This window comes from Fundulus heteroclitus, chromosome 1, assembly GCF_011125445.2.
Source record: "Fundulus heteroclitus isolate FHET01 chromosome 1, MU-UCD_Fhet_4.1, whole genome shotgun sequence".
Lineage (NCBI taxonomy): Eukaryota > Metazoa > Chordata > Actinopteri > Cyprinodontiformes > Fundulidae > Fundulus > Fundulus heteroclitus.
Genome location: NC_046361.1, coordinates 14,394,577 through 14,420,013, shown reverse-complemented (window position 1 = coordinate 14,420,013; position 25,437 = coordinate 14,394,577). Strand labels below are relative to the sequence as shown.

The 25,437-nt window shown below is 41.7% G+C and overlaps 3 protein-coding genes across 3 annotated transcripts; 2 read left to right on the top strand and 1 right to left on the bottom strand.

Moving 5' to 3' along the window:
- Window positions 1-267: 267 nt before the first annotated feature.
- On the top strand, window positions 268-1,640 carry LOC105936380 (transcription factor HES-5). Its single transcript, XM_012877175.3, has 2 exons — window positions 268-404; window positions 517-1,640. Exons 1-2 carry the CDS (start codon window positions 348-350, stop codon window positions 967-969), a joined length of 510 nt encoding a protein of 169 aa, XP_012732629.2. The 5' UTR covers window positions 268-347; the 3' UTR covers window positions 970-1,640.
- Window positions 1,641-9,012: 7,372 nt separating this feature from the next.
- her12 (hairy-related 12) lies at window positions 9,013-9,727 on the top strand. The gene is made up of 2 exons (XM_012877178.3): window positions 9,013-9,152; window positions 9,232-9,727. The coding sequence occupies exons 1-2, from the start codon at window positions 9,084-9,086 to the stop codon at window positions 9,625-9,627; spliced, it is 465 nt and encodes a 154-aa protein (XP_012732632.1). The 5' UTR covers window positions 9,013-9,083; the 3' UTR covers window positions 9,628-9,727.
- Window positions 9,728-18,041: 8,314 nt separating this feature from the next.
- LOC105936382 (taste receptor type 1 member 1) lies at window positions 18,042-23,751 on the bottom strand. Its single transcript, XM_012877177.3, has 6 exons — window positions 23,567-23,751; window positions 23,182-23,470; window positions 21,032-21,796; window positions 20,738-20,956; window positions 19,862-19,982; window positions 18,042-19,193 (listed from the first exon to the last, which is right to left on the bottom strand). The coding sequence occupies exons 1-6, from the start codon at window positions 23,749-23,751 to the stop codon at window positions 18,268-18,270; spliced, it is 2,505 nt and encodes an 834-aa protein (XP_012732631.2). The 3' UTR covers window positions 18,042-18,267.
- Between the last annotated feature and the right edge of the window lie 1,686 nt (window positions 23,752-25,437).

Genomic DNA, 25,437 nt, shown 5'->3' with positions numbered 1-25,437 from the left:
ACACAAGCGCCGGGTCATTCTCCCAGCTCCCCCCCCTCCTCCTCCTCCCTGCCCACTCCACCCCGGGCTCTTTCTCTTGTGGTCCATTTCTCCACCTGCTCCCCAGAGGCACACTCATTGTCCCCACGGCTATAAACACTTCATTGAGCATGTGGCAGCCCCGCATTCCCTGAAGCCCTTCCCAGCGCTCCCATTGGCCAAGGGACTGTGAGAAACTCCAACAAGCCCAAGACTCACACATTCATATGGAGATTGGCGGGTATAAATACAGGACAGCAGCGGCGGAGGCAGCAGCACAGACTCGACTGGCTCTCCAGGCTGAGCTGAGACGCTCTCACTCCGCAGCGATGGCACCTACTGCTTATGGACAAGCAAGCAAGGAGCACCTGCCTCCTGCGCACAAGGTAAACTTCTCCTCCATGAGCTTAGACACTCCCCTTGAATAGTGCTGATGGAAATGCCCTTTAAGATGCTATTCAAGCTCACTTAAGTCATTTTCCTTTTTAATTTTTTTAGCTGAGAAAGCCCATGGTGGAGAAATTGCGCCGGGACCGCATCAACACCAGCATCGAGCAGCTGAAATCCCTCCTGGGCCCCGAGTTCCTCAGACAGCAGCCGGACTCGAAGCAGGAGAAGGCCGACATCCTGGAGATGGCGGTGGCGTATCTGAGAAGCTGGCAGCAGCGGAAGCTGCAGCAGCAGGAGGAGCAGAGCCTCCTCACCTCCGGCCCCGTAACGGCCTGGGATGGCTACTCCCGCTGCGTCCAGGAGGCCGTCAGCTTCTTGTCCCGCTGTGAGGTCCAGACTCAGGCCCACAGACTGCTCCTCAGCCACTTCCAGGGTCTGCAGGCATCCAGCAGGAACAGTCTGAGCCCCTGCAGCCCCTCGCCCCCCGGCTCTCCCCTCCATCAGGTCAGCTCCAGTAAGGGCCTGAGGCCGAGCGGCAGCGCCCTGTGGAGACCCTGGTGAAAACTTCTAAAACGGGGCGAGGGAACTACGTCTGTGAACGTCATGGACAGAAAGTATAAGACTTCCCGGAGTGTAATCTGGTGTAACTTGGCACAAGTATGGCTCTATGTAGTTAAGTTGTGCCGGCATCCCTGTGGGAGGACTGAAAGCGTTCAGGTTTTACTGAATATTCATGCAATGTGTTTTCATACTGCACATCTTCTCAAAAAATATTCTGTGATTATGTTCTCTGTTCCTGCGAGGAACACCGAGCCGTCGCCGTATTGTTTGAACCACGTTGGTTTTTAAACTCTTAAATGTCCGCGACATTAGTTTGAATGATCTGTGCATTGATGCTGAGTATCAATCTTGCAGCTGATGAAGTTATAACGAGCCATGAAATGATCCAGTGGATCCATGTTTACTGTAATCCTCTTGGGATTAGAACACTTTTATTTGTAACCATTGTTTGGTTTTTATTGTGAATGAGTGTAAATGGAAGTCATATTTCCTATCTGCTCATGATGTCCATAATAGATGTTTTTCATCTTCTACTTAACGCCTTTTATAAAGGTCTTTTACTCCAGGCTTTACTGAAAGCATCTCTTGTACTGCTTCCTTGAGAAGTTTGTCTTTGAAACTGTAAAAAAAACGATGAATAAACTTCTGATGGAGTTTTAAACACAAAAACATCAGTGTGCCCATTGCTTTTAATCGTCGTTTAATGCAGCATGCTTCACTTCACGCAATCCATCAAAAAATAGGCCATTCACAGGTAGAGAGGTTCAAGGTTTGAAGAAAAATGTGCAGCCGACAACACAAATGAGCAACACTTACAAGCAGAAGTGCGATTTGTGATCCAGTTCTTTGAACATGTCTTAAAAGAGAGAGTGGGAAATGGTTCTGTGAGCTTTATTACACGCAATCACAGGAAATGAGCTTATCAGGAAGGTAAAACGTGCTGCAGACCAAATTGTTGAATAGGTCAGTAAAAGCCTTTTAAAAGGAATTCCCTGCAATTTGAAATTTAAACCAAGGTCCAAGGTTGGTTTATTAATAGCTGTAGGTAGATTTGTTTGGGTTCAAACATTCATACAGACATTTTAGACACAACCGGAACCATTTAGTGCTCAAAGTGCTCCGGCCTTCACGAATCAAATCAAATCAAATCAGGACACGGGAAGAGGATAAATTTACAAGAAATCAAATTTTACAGAGCATGAAACACCTAATAATCTTCTAGACTAAATCAAATCTGTTAAAGCCATTAGACTCCAATGAGAGTTGCAGTGTCAGCTCAACTTGTTCAGTCGGGGAACAGCAGTCGTCTTTTTTTGTTTTGTAATTATTATTTTATTTCTTTTGCTGGTGATTTAACATTTTAAAAGCCAACAGCCCGTTCCAACAAATTGAAAAACCTGAAAACACCATTGAGAAAAAAAATGAAAAAATAAAAATAAGTAAATAAATAAATCAAAAATAAAACAGTAGCTGAGAGACTCACTTAACAAACCTTGGTACGCACAACCTACTGTATCCTCAAATGAGGGTAATGGCTGGGAGGATTGGGTTTTACATGAAGTCCGACCTTACAGCCTCTACATACTCAGACCATTTTGACCAAATTCTATCAAATGTATCTGAGAGAAAATGTGATCTTTTCCATGAGATAAACTTAGCACGATAGCATGCCATTCTTCTATGGTAGCCGGTTCCATTTTCAGCCATTTTCCTGTCATAGCCTTTTAACTGGCTGCCATAAGAAGACCAAACAACTTTCCATCTTCTCTATTCAACTTTTGCTGTACATCAACCACATACATAGTGGTGCATTTAAAAGGAATCTTAACTCCAAAAACATATTCTGCGTGACTGTGTGCTTCCTCCTAGAAGCGTCTCATAACATAGCAGACCAAAAGATTTGCTCGTGCGTGGCTCCCTCGGTCCCACACAGTCTCCAATATGGATCTCCACGGCCTAAATGTCTTGGATCGGCGTGGTAATCAGCAGCCGTTTTTAATAAAGCTGTTTTTAGAAACGTCCGGTCCCAATGAAACTCCCTGCGAAGGGGATGAAAGTCATCATTTACAGCAGAAGTGGTTACTTGCTGTGCAGGGATCTCTGTCACTGGCAGGTTGGGGCTCACCAGTCCGTCCAGAGGACAGTTTCCATGTCTGACAGTGTTTGTAAAAATGCACACTCACGATGGCGTGATCTTTTTTTTTTTTTTTTTTTACTTCTTATTTAAGCATTTTAATAATTTTACATAACATTGAAGTAAGAGACATCACAATAAAGATAAAATAACAAAGGTCTTGATAATTATGACAACAGGCAGAGTAGATGATACCTATAATCTGTGCCTATGTACGGTTTTTCCATAGAGGAATTCAAATAGGCATCCCTTTCCAGCAACATTTCATCCCAGCATCCTCACCATCAGACACCCAGATATTGTGAAATACAAGTCCATCTTTGTACAAAAGAGTTCATAGTTAGCTGCAGGATAACAGTCATTCGCCCCATCTTGTAGACATAGATAGATAGATAGATATCTTTATTGTAATTTTGTATGAACAAAGTGCGTACAGAACGAAATCACTCTAAAAATCACATTAGATTGCACTATTAAGTGAGACATGTTTCTGTCTCTGGACCAATCGACGTATAGTTGGTGGTTTTACATCTCTCCACTGCACTGTAAACGATGGTGTGATCTTTGATTAAAGCAACTTTGTGCTTGTGAGGTTTTACTGAAAACAATAATGAAATTCCTGGTCTTTTCAGTATTTCTATAAAGATCAGACTCTCGATCACTGGGCCACTGCTGTTTTCTCTTTGTTGGAGCAGACTAACAACAGCCGAATCGTCAGCCTAGTTTATGATGAACGTATTATGCCTGCTTTGACGCTCTGATGCTCTATTGCTTGTTTGTATACAGAAGGAAAAAAAAAACACGGCTACGATGTGACCCAGTGGAAGTGCATTTAAAACACGAGAGACAATTCTTAACTCAAACTCTCTGTGTTGCCTTTTGTTAAAATATCCAGGATCCACCCAGGCAGATTATTAGCAGTCATGTTTGCCTGATAGCAGCAGTTCATCAAGAAGATGTGAGCTTTATCTGAGAATGTTCAGTCCCTGTTCTGCTGCTTTGTCCAGATCCTGCACAGGGGGCTCTCCTCCCAGCTCCCATCACTGTCCCCCGCAGGGCCCCCTGGGCGGCCATGTTGCAGCAGGAGCAGCACGCTAAGGTCTACGTCAACCCAATCTAAACCGCAGCCCTGTGCCATGTTGTCAGGATGCTTGTGTCCGGTCTCAGATCAGTTCTTTCATAAGTCAATGATCTCTTTTGGTTTTTCCACACTGACCGGCAGGTTATTATCTCTCGACCACTAGCTGCTGGACTTTACACTGATTCATCATTCCAGCGAGTAAGTCTCACTGTTGTGGTTTCATCTACAACACCACGGCGTCAATCCTCCTGTTAACCGCTGCCTTTTAGATGAGTTGGATCATCCAACTTCTTTTTTTTAGGGTAATCTTGAATAAACGAGGTAGACAAACGTCTGTCCTGCCCAATATGATAGAATAAACCTCTGTCAGTCATTCTGAAGCTTTAATTTCTTCTTACATATCAGAAACCAGATATTAGTGATGTTAAAGATCCACACGAAAATTAATGTTTAGATTTTTCTATCTCTGGCTCTCCTGTGTAAAGTCTTTGCTGGTCTTTGACGGTCTAAAAGTGCCAATATTCAAAGAAAAAAAGTCACATATCGAGGAATATCAACTCGACATACACGTTTTTTTTTTTTTATTGTGGGAGGAGGTCACAGTATGTGGAGAAAAGCCAGGCATGCAGGGGGAGAACATGCTTAAATCCTCACAGGTCCTTAAACCTCAAAGACAGCCCTTTAAATATCCATTTAAACATGTTCAAAATAATCAGTGCAACGACTCTCAGGCACAGAGATGCAGATAAGTCAAGGAATGGGTTCACATCATTCAATCAACCACCTCATTCATTTAAAAGTGTGATGTGATCGTTATGAATAGTTCAAGCTACAATTAACCTTTAAAGTAGTTGAACTGCGCTGCTTTCTCCGCTGGAAAACAGGAGTTGGTGACACAGAGAAACTCTAGCTAGAATACAGAAGATGACACAACGTGTGTGACCCGAGGAAGCAGCAAGTTACACGAAAATAACCTTTTCATGATTTATTTATTTGATGTTGGCACACTTGGCTCTTCATAGTGTTCATCTGCTGACAGAGATTCAGGCCTGGCTCACACTTCCTGTTTTGTGCTCTTCTAAGCTACATTCTTCATTTTTTTAAACTACACACCGAACATGATCAGGCATAAGGTCTGGATTAGAAAAAAGTCGGATCGATATCACTTTAAAGAATAACTTAATAAAGTTTGGTGCACTGGGGGAAAAAAGCCCAGTGCTAAATTAGTGTTTTGTCACATCCATAGTTTTTCTCACAGGGATTGTTAACATGCCATTCTGTCTGTCCTTGTTTTCAGACAGGTGTTTTCAGAAATGGTCCGGGGGCGACCCTGCAGGTCACACGCTCCTTTCTGTCCTCTGTTTCAGTGGTCCGTAGTACGACGCCTAAAGCTTGAATTATGTCTCAAGTGCTCCTAAAATCTTTCACAACTTTTTTTTGTTGTTGTTGTCGTTGCCCCTCCTGTGTGCAGAAGTTGTGGAGAGTGGGGCATGCCTGCCTGAGACTTTCTCAGGGTCTAGTATGCCAGGCCAGATGGTCTGGCTGAAGCCGCACCCCCCCCCCCCTCCTCTTCTTCCCCTTCAACAGGAGATCAAACACCGTAGCTAATGTGATGTGTAACAAGACACACTTCTATTGTCCCCCATCTCAGGGCCAGTGAATAGGCGCAGAGTGTGGGAAACGAGAGATACCACACTCACAGAGAGATGGCTGATGGGTAGCAGCCCCGCGCCGCCGCTGCTCTCAGTGATGGACGGGATTTTATGGGAGGAATTCGGAGCTCTCGGGCTGCTGGTGGGAGGGGAAGCCATCTTCCCACACACTTGTAGACAAAGAGCTGCAGCAACAGTGTGTCGCACACTAGCCTTTAGGGGGGGTGGGGGGGGGGGGGGGTCTGATTTTACACTGACATGTCAGGTATGACAAGAACAGACAGAAGCCTCCGTTTTATACTTTGAATACAAAACGAACGTGAAGAGTGGGGGGGGGGGGATTTGAAAAAAAATGTTAAGCACCAAATTTTCCTGACATCACAAACCTTTATGAGATTTTCAAACTAATCTGCATGACTTCAGATTCAGAGATACAGAGATTCACCTCATCGGTAAACACGGATTCCACGTGTGTGCGATTACACCTGAGCGCGAGGAAAGCTGTGACACCCCCCCCCCCCCCCACAGAGGTCAGGGGGGAACGCTTTGAAGTAGGGCTGAACGATTTTGGAAAATAATCTAATAAGTTTAATTTATCATGTCTTTTTAAACATATACAAACAACAAATCAATTTGTTTCCTCGCCATGTGGATTAGTTGCTAAAACACCCACAGCATCTAAACTCATGAAATGATTGCTTTCTGCCAACGATTAATTTCAACCAAAATTGCAATTTTGACTTTTCTCTGCATTAACCACAAGCAACAAAAATGGCCTCTAAATAAAGACGTTTGTAAACAAGGACTATTTAAAACAAGAACTTTTAATGTTTCTATTAATCAGAATATTGTTCAAGAGAACAGCTTTTAGTAGATTTTGACATCAATTCTTGTTGAACATAAAGTGCAACCAACAAACAAGTCTATGTATTAAACTGATTGACCAGTACCTAATGCTATGTATGATTATATAAACTCTAAAACAAGTAATAAAATTAGATTATCTCACTGCTGCAACTGTCTTCCCTTCCATGTGGAGGCAAACCCACTTCAAACATTTTACCAACACCTAATGGACATGTCTAATTCCCTAATTGTTACATAGCCAAAAATTGCAGACTCTGCGATTTGGAAATTGCGTTTTTTTTAAATCGCGATATTATTGAAAATGCGATTAATTGTTCAGCCCTACTTTGAAGACGTCAAAAAAGCTGAGTTAGGTTAAAAAGCAACGCCTCACGGTTTCAACATCTCACCGAGCACCGTGCTCGATCCGCCGTCTGAAAACAGAAGTACCACAAACATACAAGCCTTCGAAGACCTGACCCAAACTGACAGGGAGGGTAGAAACCGAATAGAAATATCCTTTATTGTCCCTCAGTGGGGATATTCAGGTTAACCTGAGATAAAGTGTCAGGCAAAATGAAGCATGCAGATTCACACAAAGGTAAAGACATAATGACGAAGCTAAGAATAAGAGACTGTGTAGTAAGGGCAAGCATACAGAATATGACAAATATAGTCAATGGTTATCAAAAGTAATACACTCAGACTGAACGAAACCTGAAACTAAGTGGGACAATTACTGTATGTAGGCAAGGGCAACGTTAATTACGTTAAAGTGGGCCAAGACAACAGTAGAGGAGCTGCAGAGATCCAGTGGTTGGGTGGAAGAATCTCTCGCCAGGACAACCGGCAGCGATGAACTCCACGAATGTGACGTTTATGGAAGAGAGATGCCACAGGGGCGCTGTTTAGAGCTGATGGGACAATGGAAGCTGCTAAATACAGGACTAACTTGGAGGGAAACCTGTTAGAGGCTGTAAAGGACAAGAGACATGGAGCAGAGGTTCACCTTTCAGAACAACAACAACTAAACAAGCAGCCAGAGCTACAACAGAGTGGTTTAGATTAGAGCACACTGGTTTGTGCCCTAAATCTTATTGAGACTCTGTGGAAAGACCTAAAAAGTGACGATCGCACATGGTCTGTCTGACTCGGCTTGAGATGTTTTACTGAAAGGTAAACATTTCAGAGTCCAGAGGTGCAGAGATGATAGAGAGTAAATCCTCACTTAGGGGCCGCTTTGGGTCAGGGTGTCCGCCAAACGCAGGAACAGAAGAAGAACTTCAGAGATTTACACATGAATGATTGAATTATTTGGACTTTCCAATTACAGAAAATGTGTTTGTCTGTCACAGTAAATCCCAAAGACATACATAGAAGATTGTAATGTAACAAAAAGTGTAAAAGCTTCAGGGATATGAATACTTTTGTAAGGTGCTGTATACAGTTGACCTATACTATATTTGCAGGTTATCATGCCCCTTGCACCTTTATAAAAATACATGTATAAATACACTTTTTAGCTATTTAAAATGATGAGTACTGTTGCTGGTGAGTGAAGCCGCTAACCAAACCAAAGCCGTGCACAGCGCACCATACCAGTGGCCTTGATTTTTCCCAGATGGACCCAGACACAGGGTTTCTGTTCGCGCCGCGACACAAGGTCAATTAACATTCCCAGAGGATCATCGAGGAGCCGCACACATTCATCCTGATGTTGGGAAAACAACGAGCCGGGACCGCTCACACAAGGCCAGCCACACATCTGGGGCCATCCAGTGACACGGGCCCTCTGGGGGGGGGGACTCGGCCAGCCCACTCGTCTTGCCACTGAGGACACTAATTTGACGGCGGGTCTGCAGACCCTGAGTGATAGCAGATTTCCTCTGTGGCCACACAAGAAATACCAAATGTGACCATGAATAATTGAAGACTGAGTGCAACAGTTTTTGGGGGTAAGAAGATACTCTGGATGTACAGCAGGATGAGTAATTAGTTACACACGATCTGAATCCAGCAGCTCAGACTCTAAAGGAAATATTCAAGGACTTTTGTGCAGCGGTGATCCCTTTTCTGTATTGCTTCCCTTTTAATGCATTTTAAAAAAAAATCCCAGTCTGACGTGACACATTCTCAGATGACCCCCTTGATACACTTTTAATTACCTGTTGCTTATCTTGGGAGCCACACCAGGCACAGATACGTTCTCTCAGATTTATTGACGCGTCCTCCATTGTTGCGCTGGGAGTCCCACTGGTCCGACTGTGGGAACCCCAGCCCGGCTTGAGCCACATGGCTTTGTCATGCTAATGAGGCGGTATAAAAGCAGGGGCAGCTCCTCCAGAGGCGTCAGAAGCGAGTGTGTTGCCTGCCAGAAGCAGCTCGGCTCACCTGCACAGACATGTCCCCCTGCCCCAACAGCTACTCCTCTGTCCACCACCTGAGGATGTCCGATAGAGACAACATCAAAGTGAGTATAAACCCACTTTTTTTTGTTGATTTTAGGGTAAAAGCTTAGTTTCTTACCTGTCTGTCTGTTTCTTTCGTAGTTAAGGAAACCCATAGTGGAGAAAATGCGCAGGGACCGCATCAACACCTGCATAGAGCAGCTCAAAGTCATCCTGGAGAAGGAGTTCCACAAGCAGGAGCCCAACTCCAAGCTGGAGAAGGCGGACATCCTGGAGATGACGGTGAGCTTCCTGAGGCAGCAGCTGCAGGCGGGCCTCTGTCACGCCGACTTCAGCCACAGCTACTCCCACTGCCTCAGGGACTCGGTGCATTTTCTGTCGGTCGGCTCGGCCGCCGAGGCCCCCGGTGGTCCTCAGCACGTCCTCCAGCAGCAAGACCAGACTCTCCATGAGACGCAGAGAGCCGGCGGCTGCTCCCCGCTCAGACCCGGCACACAGCAGGACAGCGGCAGAGGCCCCGTGTGGAGGCCGTGGTAGAGACTTAAAGATCTGAGGGGACCGGCTCTCTCCCTCACCGTGTAGGAAATACGTTTCCATCCTGCCCGCTCCGTCCGGGCTCACCTGTTGTCTCATCACATTGATGGACAAGTAAAAGCGATTTGTTGCTCTCCCTTACTAAATGATTTGTTTTTCTTTGGCTTCAAATCTGAGAGTTTCAGTTTGAGCGGCGATAGTTTTTGTCGAACTCTGTGAATGTTTACTCCGGTGGAGTTTATTTTGGGTCTGCTTTATGTAACAGTGTATGTTTCTGCCTTACTGTGTGTTACTGACAGCCTTTGTTGAGAATATTTCTCTTCTGTTTTAACCTTTCTATGCCACATTTTGAGTAGCAGCCTATTTTCTGTGTGCCTGCGTGCAGCCAAGACGATGTATGTACTGACACTGTGCGACTGGACGTCGATGTCATTGTTTTCTTTCAGGTTTTTGCTTTTTTTTGTGATTCCTAAAGCTTGTATGACAATTAATAATAATAAAAAAGATGCAATCATTTAAAAAGTGAGTATTTTCATCCTCAGTTTAGAGTTTCTGGTTTTTGTGGCAGATATTGACAGTTTGACACATAATAAGAACAAATTTAATCTGACTTTAAAACCTATTAAACATAACTATCAATGTGTATAAGTATAATGTGTGAACAAAGTGCTTCAGACTGTGGTTGAATGTTTCTGTTTTACTTTGTGCCTTATTCTACTCTGCCATGCAGGTCTTTGACATAATTGCTAGTTTATGACCTTTAAGAGGAAACAGGTTATGCATAAATAATCCATTAAATTTATAGGTTGGGTTCAGAAAGACGTATTCCTACTTCTTTTTGTTTATGTTTTATGTAACTACACACTTCAGTGTATTTTATTGAGGTTCTACAGGATGCACCAACAGGAAGCAGAACATATTTGTGGGGGTTTAAAGCAATGAATAGCATTGGGTCAACTTTTTTGCAGCCTCTTCCAGATGTTATTGCTACAGTGAAGAAAAGCATCCCCACAGCATATTTTAGGGTAGGAATGGTCAGTTTTCTGCCACTGTTTTGTAATTTTCCCAGAAAGCTTTGGTTCCATCTCACCGGAACCCCCTTCTGCCACATCTTTGCTACGTGCCGTACGTGATTTGATGCAAACTGGGAACAGCACTTCTTGAGGCTTTCTTACTTCCCTTTTGCATTCTTCGATATAGGCCAGATTTGTTAAAATTTGCCAGAAAATAGAGTTTTGTGGGTAAATATGACAAACTTAAACGTAGATTTTAACCCAACAAGCACATCTGTCCTGTGTTACCTGGAAATTAATTATTAACACAAAGTGCACAACTGCTCTGGTTCACTTATCTGAGCGTACGTTCCAGAACTCATTGTGTTTTCTATTGATATAAATCAACATAATTATTATCGAGATGCTATTATAAAAAGTAAGAGAGACTCAAACGCACTCATTCTGACCTCAATGATGCTGACATGTCCTTCAAGATGTGCACATCCCCACACATTAACATGTTTAGAATGAGATCTTGGGGTTTTAGAAAGCTTAGGTTATTGATTTATGCACCTGCTTAAACCTTTCTCCCTGACCTGTCTGCTGCGTTCATTGCTTTCCATGATGAGGTTCACTAATGTTCTCTAAAGAACCTCTCAAGCCTTCAAAGAACAACTGGATTCACACAGGTGGGCTCTACTGATTAGATGACTTCTGAAGACAATTGGTTGCATTGGATCATGTTTAGGGGCAAAAGTGACTGAATACAACTCTAAGTAATGCTTTTCCATCTTAATTTTCCTACAGAATTTTGTACAATATGCACCATTTTCCTTCAATTTAATCTTATAAAGGTAAGTTTACAAAGCACCAGGAAACACAAATCTAAGTTTTAGCATTTGCCAGTTTATGAAAAAAGAAGAGGAACCAAATTCTGCTTGAAACTTTCTAAAGTATTTTAATTTCAAGTACTTTAAACTGTAACTGAGTCACTTTGCAGCAACATGTTGTAACTTATATCTTAAGGAGCATGGGTGCATTAATTTGATTTATACAAATCTGAACCTTGTTGGAAGACACCAAAGAAACACATAAAAGAAAAGGGACTTTTACACATTTCCACTATAAGACATTGCTGACAGTGCAGTATTTTTTTTGTCCCACTGATAACGTGTTTAAAACAACTTTAATGAATCTATCTTTTATAATAGTGGTAACATCTTACTCTGGCAACTTTAAAAAAAATTCAACCATTAACTTGAGAACATTTATTCAACAGGACAACAAAATCTTTTGAAGAATTGATGTAAACAAAATAATCTCTTTTATAATTATTAGTAACCTCCACAATCCCCACAATAAATGCAACTAAAGAATTTTATTTCTACTTTACTTTATAATTTTGATCAGAGTTTCTAGGAACATTTAAATGGTTATGTATAGGTTTCTGTTTTTCTTTTTTGTTGTTGTTGTTTAACTCTCCACACAAGGTGACACAGATCTTGCAGCTGTTTATCTTCTTTATTTAAATCAGCAGGACGGTACAGGAGGTAAAAATACAACAACCCTCCAAATACTCTCTATAGGAGAACCGCAGCAAAGCGTCATCTTTCACCTCGTTTTCCCACCGTTAAGCATCATATGAGGACCGGCGATTATGTGGGCCTGTTCCTCTTTGTCAAGACAAGCTTGTCAGAGTGCATGGCATTGCACTGCAAAAAGTGGATGTGCAAAATCAGAATAAAAGAAGCTAAATATCAGGGAAAATGTGCTCAAAACATATGAAATTATCTGTCTGTGCAGCAGGGTAATTTCACTTGAGAAGATTGATTTAAGATTTTAGTGTAAAGTTGAACACTTAAAATTAAAAATCAACTTTAAATCAACATAAATTATCTAACACTTCTAGAGGTAATTTTTTTTTATCTTGATAAGAACTAAATAATTTGCATTGTTTGAACTTGATGTGTTGCTACTGAGTCAGTCAGTTGGAACGTGATTCATAACACATTCCCAAATCAACAAGGAAACTGGTCACCAGACACAAAACCAAAGTTCTCCCACGTCTGTCTCAGTCAACAGACGTCCTAAAGAAAACCTGCAGGAAAACAGAGCATAAAAAAAGAGAGCTGCATGTTGCAACCTTGTGAAGTATTCTAGGAGAACATCGTCCTATCTGCAAAACAGAGCCTCCAAAGTGTTGACAGGAGGTACTAATTATACCAGCCAGTGGAGTTGGGGTTTCCTACATCTTTCTGGGAAGGATACGGCAGCACAGTATGCGATGAAAACATTTAAGGCTTCTTAAACACTGTTATACCAGTGGTGCTAATAAGTGTGGCTCTGTCTATACATGTTTGGGGGATAGTTTAGGGACAAATGCAGGAATGAAAAGAAAATGCATGAAGAACGAGATTTCTTGGCCCATTACAATAAAAGAACTAACCTGTGTTTAATAGCTGTATGCTTTTTATGCGCTGCACTAACCAAAACCACAAGTTGTTGGTAAGCAAAGCAAGCAAATACATGCAACACACATTTAAAGCGCCCTGTCTATTTCATAATTTCATCAAATCCTCTCTTTATTACTGTAAAGGCAACAGCTCCTGAATTGTGTTACATGAATCACCAAAATATTGACTTGTTGAGCCCAAACCTTTGACTGACATTATCATTCACAACCATAAAGTATATAAAGAGCCATAAAATGTATAAAGAGCGCTAAAGTAAGCATAGCAGTCGTGCTCAGTAGAGCGGGCATCTGCTTTTCATGAGTTACACAAAGAATCAGCATTTACAAGAGGACGTTTTACAGATTACAGCGTCTAACACGGGCCTTTTCATCAACGCGATGAGAAAGTAAAGCTTCACAGCGACGCCCTGAATCAGCTGGGTGGAAATGGTATGTTTCCTCCACAGAGAGGGAGAAAACATGTCCGCTCACATCTCAGAAAGTCTCCGCCTTCACACTGGACCTCAGCTGGCGCTGCTGTCCTGCTGTGCGCTGAGGCTTGATGGAGGATCTGCTCCTGCAGCTGGAGAACCTCTGCATTTGAGTTGGCAGTGGGAGTAACTAGGGCTGAACAATTAATCGCATTTTCAATATAAAAAAACGCAATTTCCAAATCGCAGAGTCTGCAATTTTTGGCTATGTAACAATTAGTGAGTCAGACACGTCCATTAGGTGTTGGTAAAATGTTTAAAGTGGGTTTGCCTCCACATGGAAGGGAAGACAGTTGCAGCAGTGAGATAATCTAATTGTATTACTTGTTTTAGAGTTTATATAATCATACATAGCATTAAGTACTGGTCAATCAGTTTAACACATAGACTTGTTTGTTGGTTGGACTTTATGTTCAACAAGGATTGATGTCCAAATCAACTAAAAGCTGTTCTCTTGAATAATATTCTGATTAATAGAAACATTAAAAGTTCTTGTTTTAAATAGTCCTTGTTTACAAACATCTTTATTTAGAGGCCATTTTTGTTGCTTGTGGTTAACGCAGAGAAAAGTCCAAATTGCAATTTTGTTTGAAATATATCGTAGTCAGAACGTAATCATTTCTGCTCTGAGTTTAGATGCTGCCGGTGTTTTAGCAACTAATCTGCACAGCGAGGAAACAAATTGATTTGTTGTTTGTATATGTTTAAAAAGACATGATAAATTAAACTGGGGAAAAAAATCGCATTAAATTGCAATATTAAGAAAAAAAAATCGCAATTAGGTTATTTTCCAAAATCGTTCAGCCCTAGGAGTAACCCACTAAGGGGGGAGGCCTGCCTGCCTGCAGACCAGGAAGCTCGTCATCATCTCCAGGGGTTATGATAGCTCCTGCTATTCAGGATGTCTGACCCGACGTCCCTGGAGGAGCCGCTCCTCATCTCTGGGGTATTATTATCATAACAAAGCCACGTGGTGCAGCGATAGCTGTGGCTTGAATCACCAGGAGTCACGTACGATAATAAGCGATGAAGCGATCTCAAGGTGACCAGTAGAGATAAAACCCTTCCCGTTAAATGAATCAGACTGATACGGAGGTGCTGCCTCCCTCTCATCAGGAGCCGCTGCTTATCTGACCCTCAGCAGCCACCCAGGGGAGTACAGGCTGTGTCCCCTGATGGGCATCCTGGGAATAATTAAACAGAGATTGATGCATCGGTACCTCCCAGTGAGAAGCCATTAAAGACAAGATTAGTAATTGTTTCTGCGGAATAATCTGCGGAATAATCTGTTGCAAAGTTGACTAAATCAGGATGAATGTCAGAATCCTTCTCGTGTATCGTCTGATATCACTGGTGCGAAACGTTGCGGCTGAAATTTATTTAAACAAGAAAACAACAAAGTTTCCATCTCCAGGTTCATATGTGATTTATTTATTTTTTTCAAACTAAAGGTTTATCTCTTTGGGTACTAAACAACAGGTAAACAAGTAAAGAGAAAAAAGAAAAATTTACTGAATCTGAGCTATTTATTTTTTTTCTAAACCAGAATCAATCGTGAATAAGACTTCTGAACTCCAGAGCGCCGTCGCTGTGGCCTTTATGTGCTGCGACAATAAAACTCCTGCTTGTTCAGCCGTGGCACACTTCGATTGTTGACGGAGGGTCTTTGGCTGCGAGTGGACAGACAGACTGTGGGAAAGCCCGGCTCGGACTCTACTCACACGTCTACTGGTCAATAGTGCTGACCTCCCTGTTACAAAGGGCCCTTTCATCTCTCCTCTGGCAAACAGCAGCCAACAGTGCACATACACACACACACACACACACACACACACACACACACAAAGTGATGTAGCATTCATTTTACATGGTGTGTGTGATGCCATGCTGCAGTTTTTAGATTTAGTTTTATGCAACCAACCGTCTCTCATCGTTGTAACACAGAAAATATCATTTTACTTGTTAAACCAGCCAAAGCAGAAGGACTTTATCAAATGTGTAGTTCTTTTTTTTAACGTACAATGGCTTTTCCTTCGTATTCATACCCTTTGAACTTTGTCACATTTGTCTCAGCTTCTATAAAATCAAAAGGTGTTTTATACTAAGCCCCTGAACGTAGCAACCACCAGCTGTAATGGCTTTTAAAATAGGGATTATATGTGTTAGACCAAAACAAAGTACCGCGTATTTTCTGTAGCGGAAGGAAAAGGATGCATATTTTTTTTTTTTTTTTTACATTTTGTTGAAAGAAAAATCTGAAACATTAAGAGGGCTTTTAAATTCAGCCCCCTCCACTCTGACATCTCTAAACAAAATCTAGATCAAGCGATTTACAACAGAAGTCAGCTGACCAGTAATTACTAAATGTAAGCGACTTCGTCTTAATTTGTTTGGTGTGCTGGGAGAATGTGAGTGAAAATCCTGGAGACCGAGGATCCGAGCAGAGAGGAAAACTAACGTGGTGCATCAACATGCACACACAGTCAAAGATGGCGGTGGCAGCATTAGGCTTTTCTTCAGCAGGAACAGGTTAGCTGGTCAGTGTCCATAGGAAGATGAATGGAACCACATGCAAAATAATCCCAGAAGAAACCCCCCTGTTAGCTGCAGAGAATTTGAGACAACCCCTAAACATGGTTGAGATCAAAGCTGATTCATGTGCTAAACTGGCCCAGTCAAGGTCCAGACCGTACATCCAGCTAGAAACTGCTGAATCTGATTATTAATTATTATTTAAAATGTGTTTAAATAATGAATTAATGATGGATGCTTAAGGTAAAACTAACCTGAACCCACAGCAGCCAGATCTACAGGTATCAGCATTGAAACCTTTGCACATACACTTTCCAAGTTAACAACAAAATATTTCCAAACATTTCATGATGACAATCCGTTTTATTCATTTTATCTCAACGTGTTCCTACATTATCTTTGAGGATCTTTCTCGCATGGGGCAACAGAAAACAAATCCCTTTTCATTAAATCAATGAAATATTATTTTTTTTTAATGGTAAACACGATAAAAATCATATTCAATTCCAGATTTTATTCTACTTATTAGTTTACACCATTGCTTTTAAATAACTGGGGTCTAATGGATGCTACTCTAAGAGACAAAAAAAATTGATAATGGTAAAATAACATTTATGATATAAACAGATGAAATTAAGGTGACACAGACAGCATCTTGCGAAAATGTTCAGCACCCCTTGATTTTTTACTTTTTTGCCACATTATAAACACAAGCTTTATAATATTTCATCCAGATTGTTTGCAATAGGACATCCGAATGTAAAACATAATAATGAAACTCAATGAGACATGACAAGCTGTAGCATTAAAATGCATCCATCCCCTTCATTTATGAATTTGTAGAAACACGTTTTGCTGCGATTACAACCAAAGTTCTTTGGGGTTTGTCTTTGGAGGCGACAATTTTACTCGTTCTTCTTTGGAAAACATGTCCGTCTCAGTTAACGTGAACAGAGAGCGTCTGTGGGCATCAGTTTTCAAGTATTCCTGGGGTCAGTGTCACTGGAGATCTCAACCCTACCACTGTAGCCGCCAGCGTGTTTTACAGCGAGGATGTTTTGTTAAAGGTATTAACTTCCTGCCGAATAGTAAAATTTGCATGTTGGCTGCAAAGTTTGCTGTGTGCCCTATATTGTGGTTTTTAGCAAGCTCTAGCAGGGACTCATGGCTTTTAGCAACAATGCAACTAATGCATCTTGCCACACTTGCAGAAAGGTCATATTTGTGAAGTGCAGATCTCCTCCTGGATTACTATAGGCTTTTTTTGCCGCTTTTCTGCCTAAAGCTCTCATTTATCTGGCCTGTCAGTGTAGGTGGCCGGCCGTGTCTTGGTGTGTCTGCCGTTGTGCCACAGTCTCTCTGTTACTCTTTACCCCTGAGATGCCTGCTGTGTTCCCTGGTCTTCATGGAGCCGTTTGGTTACTAATCTTCCCCAACTAAAGCCTCCTTGGCCAGCTCAATTTACGATGAGATTTTACAATGCTGCACTGTAACTGTGACCATAACTGTAATAAGTAATGTGCAATACCTAATGTGCAATAATCTAATTAATACACTGTCCTACAACCCGTGCAATAATCCTGATGTAGTGACTTCTGCTGCTATCAACACCTGAAAATAAGTCAGTACACATGTATGTATGTATGTATGTACAAATGTATGCACGTATGTATATGCACATATATACGCGTAGGTACGTATGTATGTAGGCACATAGATATATGTATATATTTAAGTATATAGATATGTTTATATATATATATAGACCACTAAGAATGTAAATAAGACATCATATGCCCATTCCTATTTCCTTTTTTGTGTTTTTTTTGGTATTCTTTTTGATCCATTGTAGATATGAAGATTCACTGTATATAACTGAATGCACCTTCCCTACTCTGCACCTTCTTGTATGAGCCGATGTGACGAGTGAATTTCTCCATTGTGAGATCAATAAAGACTATCTTATCTTATCTTATCAAATTATATACAAGTGGACTCTATTTGCTAATAAATGGACTTCTGAAAGCAGGTTGTTCTGGATTTCATTAAGGGGTATCTGGGTAAAAGGGGGTGACTAATGTGTATTTACACCCTACTTTTTCTAGATTTTTATTTGTAAAATGAGTCTAAAATCCTAATTAGTTGAGGTTAGTGGTTTGGACCCTCAAACCGCTCAGTTTTTGTTCATGGTGTACATCTGGATGCAGTTCTGGAAGTGCGCTGTTGTGTTCATCTGCGGCCTCAGCACGATAATGTACATTTTGGGGAGGAAGTATCCAGCCAGGAAGGCCAGGACACTGAAGAGCGTTGCGAACACCTGCGCCGCCATGGTGAACGTCTCCCTGTTGATGAGGTAGAGGGTGAAGAAGCTTATCCAGGAGATCATGTACACCATCAGGCTGAAAGTGACGCACTTGGCTTCGTTGTAGTTGGCGGGGAGGTCCTTCCCCATGTAACTGAACGCGAAGCAGAGGACACTGAGGATGGAGACGTAAGCCAGCTCGATGCCGGAGCCCACAGAGAGGGTTTTGCTGCATTCCTGCACGATTTTGTCCCGGTAGAACTGCAGGTCCTGGGAAGGCTGCGGCGTGTCGAGGGACACCCGCAGCACAGAGATGAACAAGATGACGGCGGACACCAGGAAGATGGTGACCTCCGGACCCCCCTTTTTCATCCACCTGTCGTAAACCGGCGGCAGCTTGGAAGAAAACTTAAAGATGCAGACGACCTGGAGGGAGCGCACCGCGATGCAGGCCAGGCACACGGAGAAGCTGATGGTGAACAGAGGCTGCTTCAGGACGCAGGCCAGCGGGGACGGATGGCCAAAGTGGCACAAGGTGCTCAAGGCGCCGACGGTCAGGGCTGCCAGCATCAGGAGGCAGGTGCGGCCTCCGGCGGACTTGGCCACCGGCGTGTTCAGGTTGAGCAGGAGGACGAGGGCGGTGCTGGAGGTCAGGAGGACGCAGGCGGCCAAAAAGAAGAGGAGAGCTATGGAGAGAGGGTGCTGCCAGTCCAGCAGTACCACGGTCCTGTTCAGACACTCCTCGCTGGACGGGGGAGCCCACTGCTCCGGCAGACAGGCCTGACAGTCTGTTGGATCTGAAGCAGAAAAAAACAGGAAGGTAGAATTAATTTTTTATATATATATATTTTAGTCACACAGAAGTATGTTTAAATTTTTTTTGTAATCATCGCTTTATTTTTCAGCGTTTTTCATGTGCATTTACATAAACACTCCTTGAAGGATCTGATTAGCATGTGATTTCTTTGAGCGTCACCGTCAGAACATCGTGTGAATGTAGCGCCTCCTGCAGGTTAAAGACCAACACTACAACTGTTCATTAATGTGCTGCAGCTTTCATGTGTGAGCGTCTCACTAAGGATGGTTTGAAGTAACTAGTTCGACTGAACAGTTGATTTAAACCAAAGGTGCTGAGTTCACTTTGAATCTTCTGTTTCTAAGGATTTTAACTAAACATGGAAGCTTAAAATGAAAATGAGACATAACCCGACTCTTAACATTTGCTGTTCAGAAACGTGGACCCTCTGAACTCCATGTTGTTTTTTTTCAAGACTATTCTTTTGGTTTATATAATTGTTTTTCTATTTTAGGAAAAATAACAATGGAAAAACAAATAAAGAAATACCTAAGGAAGAAATAGGTTGGAAAAATAAAGACTTTTTTAAAGGGCATCGTTCATGTATCCCATCTTATATTTTCTATGTGAATATTGTTTCAGTGCTTTGAGTTTCTTTTCACTATTTACCACTTTTATTGAGGAATGTGGCCGAGGGACAGGCCTGGCAGTCGAAGCAGCATGCATGTTGACCTGTCAGCAGCTTCTTGTGGCCTTTTGGACACGGTGGAGAGCAGAAGGACTGAGGCACCTCCAGCAGGGATGGAAAGAAAAGAGAATGAAAACAACAACACACACACAAATTACCATTATTTTGGACAAAAGACATAAATGTACCATAGCAAGACACATCTAACTTATTCAGTTTAGTAACTGGAGGTTCTCAAAAAAAAAAAAGAAAAAAAGTATTTAAGTAAAAATCTAATGGTTTAAATGTTTCAATTGACGACATAATTTTCAAAAAACAATGAAAGCAGACAATTATTATTATTATTATTATTATTATTATTCAGGTGACCAACATAAAAAATTAAAACAAAACAAAAACAAGTCTACTTGTTTTTTGTTGTCAGTTGAGGAGCTCCGTTATTTATTTATTTATTTGTATAAAATAGTATCATAAAGTTTATTTTATGTGGATTTAAACGGATGGATGAATGGATTGACGGATAGAACACAAACACATACGGGGATTCATTGAAGCTAAATTTTAGATTTTGATGATATGTTTAAGGTCTAACTACAGTGAAACTTGGTACTTCAAGATTTAAATTACCAAACTCAATGATAAATGAGTAAATAAGTAAATACATTATTTATTGGCATATTTCAGAAAACATTTTTTTTTGGGGGGGGGGGGGGGGGGGTTGGCTCAGCACTGAAAAACAACAAATTACTAACTTAATGAGAGCTTAAGAAAGAATAAAACAACCTCTGATTAATGCCGCTTATGTTTGCGTCTCATTTGACTTTAACCAAAAGAGGTGAAATAGCGTTGGCCCGTACTGATCCTGGGTCTCCTCTGCCGTGCCACTCAATCAGACCGGCATCCACTGTGAGGGCGATGGGGTCCGGCGTGAAGGAGCCTACCACTCTGAGAGACCAGTCCGTGCCCCTCCAAACCCAGGACACTATATCGTACCCGGTGGGTGGGTCACCGTTCTTGTCAAAGTACACGGAGGAGTTGCTGAGAGAAAATCGAACTTTCCGGAGCTGCGGCAGAAGCTGGAGGAAAAGGAAAGAGTTTAGCACCTGATAAAAAAAAAGGTTTCTGCAAAAGAAATGTTCGCCTCAGCTTGCCTGTGATGGAGTCACGCTTTTCTTGCTGCACTCGCCAGAATCACAACCAAGCGCTTGATGCAGAGCCTGAGCTAAAGCATACACTGCCTTGTAGACGTTGAACGAGGAGGTGACGTCGTATTTGTCCATGGAGAAGTTATTCCTGGCCAGGCTGTACAGGTCTGTGCTCTGCAGGCAGTCGTTGGCGTTGCTCGCGCTCACGTTGGAGTCTTCTTTGACGTGTTGCAGTGAAGCCTTCACCGCGTTCTCCTGGAACTCGTCGAACCCTGAAATGGCGGCATCCTTGACAGAGATGCCGATCACGGTGCCGATGGTTTGGATCCCAGGAATCCCAGAGATGAGAGTGGACGGTGACCAGTCCTCTGTCCCGATCCACACCTTTTCTGTTACGTTTCTCTCCAGGACGTATGGGAGGAAGTCGTGGAACTTCGTCTTGCTTGAGAACACCACGATGGTGTTGACCTTGGTCTTCAGTATGTTGTCCACCATGTTCCTCATGGTCTGAGCTGTTTCCTCAGACGCCGTGGGGATGATCCCTTGGTATGGGATGCAGATGCCATATTGAGAGGCCTGCTCCGACAGGCTCTGCATACCCTGCAGTCCGTAGTCGTTGTCGCTGCCTAAAAGAGCGATCCACATCCAGTTGAACCGAACCAGGAGTTGGATCATAGCTGCCACCTGGTTCTTGTCGCTCGGGATCGTGCGGAAGAATGCCGGATACATCTGCTTGTTGCTCAGCATTTCATTTGAGGCTTCGTAGGAAATCTACAGTAAGAAACAGGATGTGAGAAATTATTTACAATTATTTTAAGTGTGGTCAAAAACAGTATTTTCTTTATAGATTTGTTTTGTTTTTGCTGTTTGGACGAGCTTAAAACTATTTGGGCCATGAAACAAATTTCATACTACATAAAGAAAACCCAAATAAAGAGAAGATGTAGTTTTCAAATAATACTTTAATTCATTAAGGGATCCCAAAATACCTGCGCATAAGTAAAAAGTAAATCCCTTTGTTACATCTTGACTTAGTAAAGTGCCTTGAGATGACATGTGTTGTGAATTGGTGCTACATATAAACAAAACTGAATTGAATTGAATTGAATCTTAAATTAATAGTTATTGACGTGTTTTTGGCCTGCCAGGCATGAAGAGTTGACCCACTGACAGTGTAAAGTTGGCTGAAAGATCTCAAAAACAGAATCTCAAGCTTCAATCTAAAGAGATTCAAGAATAGATTAAAAAAAAAAACTCACTGACATCCATCAGTCTAGAAATTATTACAAATCCATTTTTATGGTTAGGGTCTCCAGTGACTCCTCAGTGAGAGCTGTCATCAGCTGCCTGTTAAACCTGGAACAGTGGTGAACCATCCCAAAAGCATCCTACTAAAATTACTCCAAGAGTGTATCGATTACTTTTCCAGAAGGCCATAAAAGAATCAGGAACAACATCTGAAGCAAGGTGTTTTCAGTGTTAAACTAGCCCAGCGTCAAGGAAATGAACTTAGTGCCTACAGTGAAACATGGCGGTGATAGCGTGAGGGTCTGACTCTACTTTGCTGCTTCAGGACCGGGAGGACTCACTGTAATTACTGGAAAGATATATTCTGATCACAACCAGAAAGTCCTGATGGACACTGTCCAGCCATCAGTTCCTGGACAAGAACCCAGAGGACGCCACCTCTGAATGGCGAGAAGCCGTGAAATGACCTAAAACAGGCGGTTCATGCCAGAATATGCTCTAATGGCTGAATTAAAACAGCCGTGTAAAGAATGATGGACGACGTTCCTCCTCAGTGATGCAAAATGTTCATCAGTAATGGTTGAGCTTAATAATGGCAGGTATAGCCGCCTGGGGAGATACAACCACTTCAAGTTCAGGTGACTGTACTTTTTTAAAATTTTATTTAATAGGGCCAGGTTGGTTTGGATAGCTTGATTCACATAATAAATGAAATAATACTCTACTCAAGTTGACTTTGTCTAATGCTAAAAATCATTAGATTATTTGAAAAATTGAAGCGTAACAAAATATTGAAAAGATAAGGGACCTGTTTCTCAAAATAGGTAATTATTTTTCTACACTGGGGATCTTTGCACGGCATAGGGAATGCACATTTCATGGGTGCAACCAAGGCGTTGGACTCCGACCTGTGGGATCACATACGCCCCCAGCAGAGCAGCGGGCGCAAAACTCTTGCTGCTGCTGTCTGGCCCGATTACACCGACTGATTTCTGGGTGTTGCTGGAGTTCTGGTACTGCTGCTCCAGCAGGTCCAGTGTGGCCAGGACGCTGGCCGGGTTGGAGCAGATGTCGTATATCTGGTAGCCGAGCTTCACTCCCGGTAGCAGAGGCAGCGGGCCCGTGTCGCTGTTGATCTCTTCCACGGCGAATCTCATGGCTTGCATCAAGTGGAAGCCGTGTTTGTTGGGTCTCCCCCTGAAATGTGTGGGCAAAAAAAACAAGAGTGATTAAAAAAAAACAGAACCTCACTAATGCTGGCTGTGAAAGAAGACGGGAATGAAATCAGCTTACTGTCCACATGGAACCAAAGCAGGCAGTCTGGTGCCAGATCCATCGGTGTAATGGAGGGGAAAGAGTCCAGCGAAGGAATAATCACCCTGGAGCTGCATGCCGTCAGCCTGAGAGGTGTAATCTAACTCCCCAGCAGCCAACTGCAGCATCAGCCATCCTGAGGAAAGTAATAAAATATCAAACATTTTATAAGTTCAGCTGAAACACGTCGGCTGGTAAAGGTCGTGTGCGCTGTGAAAGTGAAGCAGGGCTTGTTTATGAAGGGTCCTCCCTCATGGGAAGTCTCTTCAATGACAGGGAGGAGTGCTTTGCATCTTTCAGGGGAATGCCGATTCAAAGAAGCTTCTTTGCATGTTGAATTTGTTTGTTTGATTCTAGCGTTTCCCCTCATGAAAATGAGCAGCTTAAATTTTAAAAAGCCACAAAAACATTTTTTTCAATCATTAAAAAACTAAAGTACTTTACTCTCACATGTTTTATTGATCCACAAACTATGCTTTGGTTTGTTTTGAATTATGAAGAAAAATGTGTCTTTACTAAATTAAAATTACTTTCATTCAGCTGTGGAGTCACATTTGTTTTTTTTTTTTTTTATTGATTGATTATAATTTTTTATTCAGCTGCGCCATTGCCAAAATCCATTAAATAAAACCATTTAATTTTGTTAATGCAATCAATACACATCTGATCCAGTAGGATAACTCCGAAGATCAAATTGAATGAAGTAAATAAATAAGAAAAACCGACAAAAGAAAGCCATGTTACTCATGCTTTATAGTATCCATACAATAGATTAAATAATCATCAAAAATATTGTAATGTAAGAACCGGTGCTAAATAAATTAAGTAAAGATAAATCATCCAATATACATTTATAGGATACAACTATATAAACTATATTAGCGTAGTGCTATTTTGTTAATGTTGCATTACACTAATAATACACCTTTACCAATATCTATAGACCTCAGCAGGCTGTCACACAACTCAACTTAAAACATTCCCTTTCTCCCAACGTAGGTCAGAGCATTAATTAAAGTAATTAAAGTAAGTTTGTTGTTGTTTTTAGCATTGTATTTATCACAGTTTTTATTAGTTGCTTTGACGCAGCAGTCAATTCAAAACCCACATTTTTCAAAACAGTTAACGCAGAGACCTAAACAGTGGCAACAAAGGTCAAAATTACACATTTTGTTTGCAAAAGGTTACAACTCTGCCAAAACATTTAAAATATGGACCAAAAGCAAAATTTGCCCTCAAACAACACAACTTGCACACAAATGTTTGAGCCCTTCCAATCATTCGTTACACAAGGGGCAACAAAATACAGAATACCACACTCAATGTGAATCAGTGGAGCATTGCTGGTTCGTTGTAGCCAAAGACTGTACACAGCTTATTTGAAGTGTCATTTGTAATCAAATTTGCCTTTTTGCAAAAAATGGATCCAGAAGCAAATATTTTGTGATGCAAATTGTATTGATTCTTCGTTCTTTTTTTCCAGATAAACAAATGATGTAGTGGCTAAATGTCCTTGCTTAAAATGTTGACCATTTCTTTCTTTTGGTGAATGCAAATAACCACTCAGTCAGACGGAATGAACGAGTCTACGCGTGTTAAAGTTTGAACGATGGTAGAAAACAGTGTGTTCGCCCCGTCTTTATTTTCAGTGACTAAACACACATCAGTTTTTTATATATATTCCAGAGACGCGCGAGCTTCGCAACGTCATCACTTAGCGTCAGTTCCTATCAGCTATCTATTCAAGATAATTTTAATCATTAAACTTAATGCATATTAAACTAAAGGGAAATTATAAACATAATAAATCAGTAATAGTTATAATACAATTCTGAATATTCTATGATATG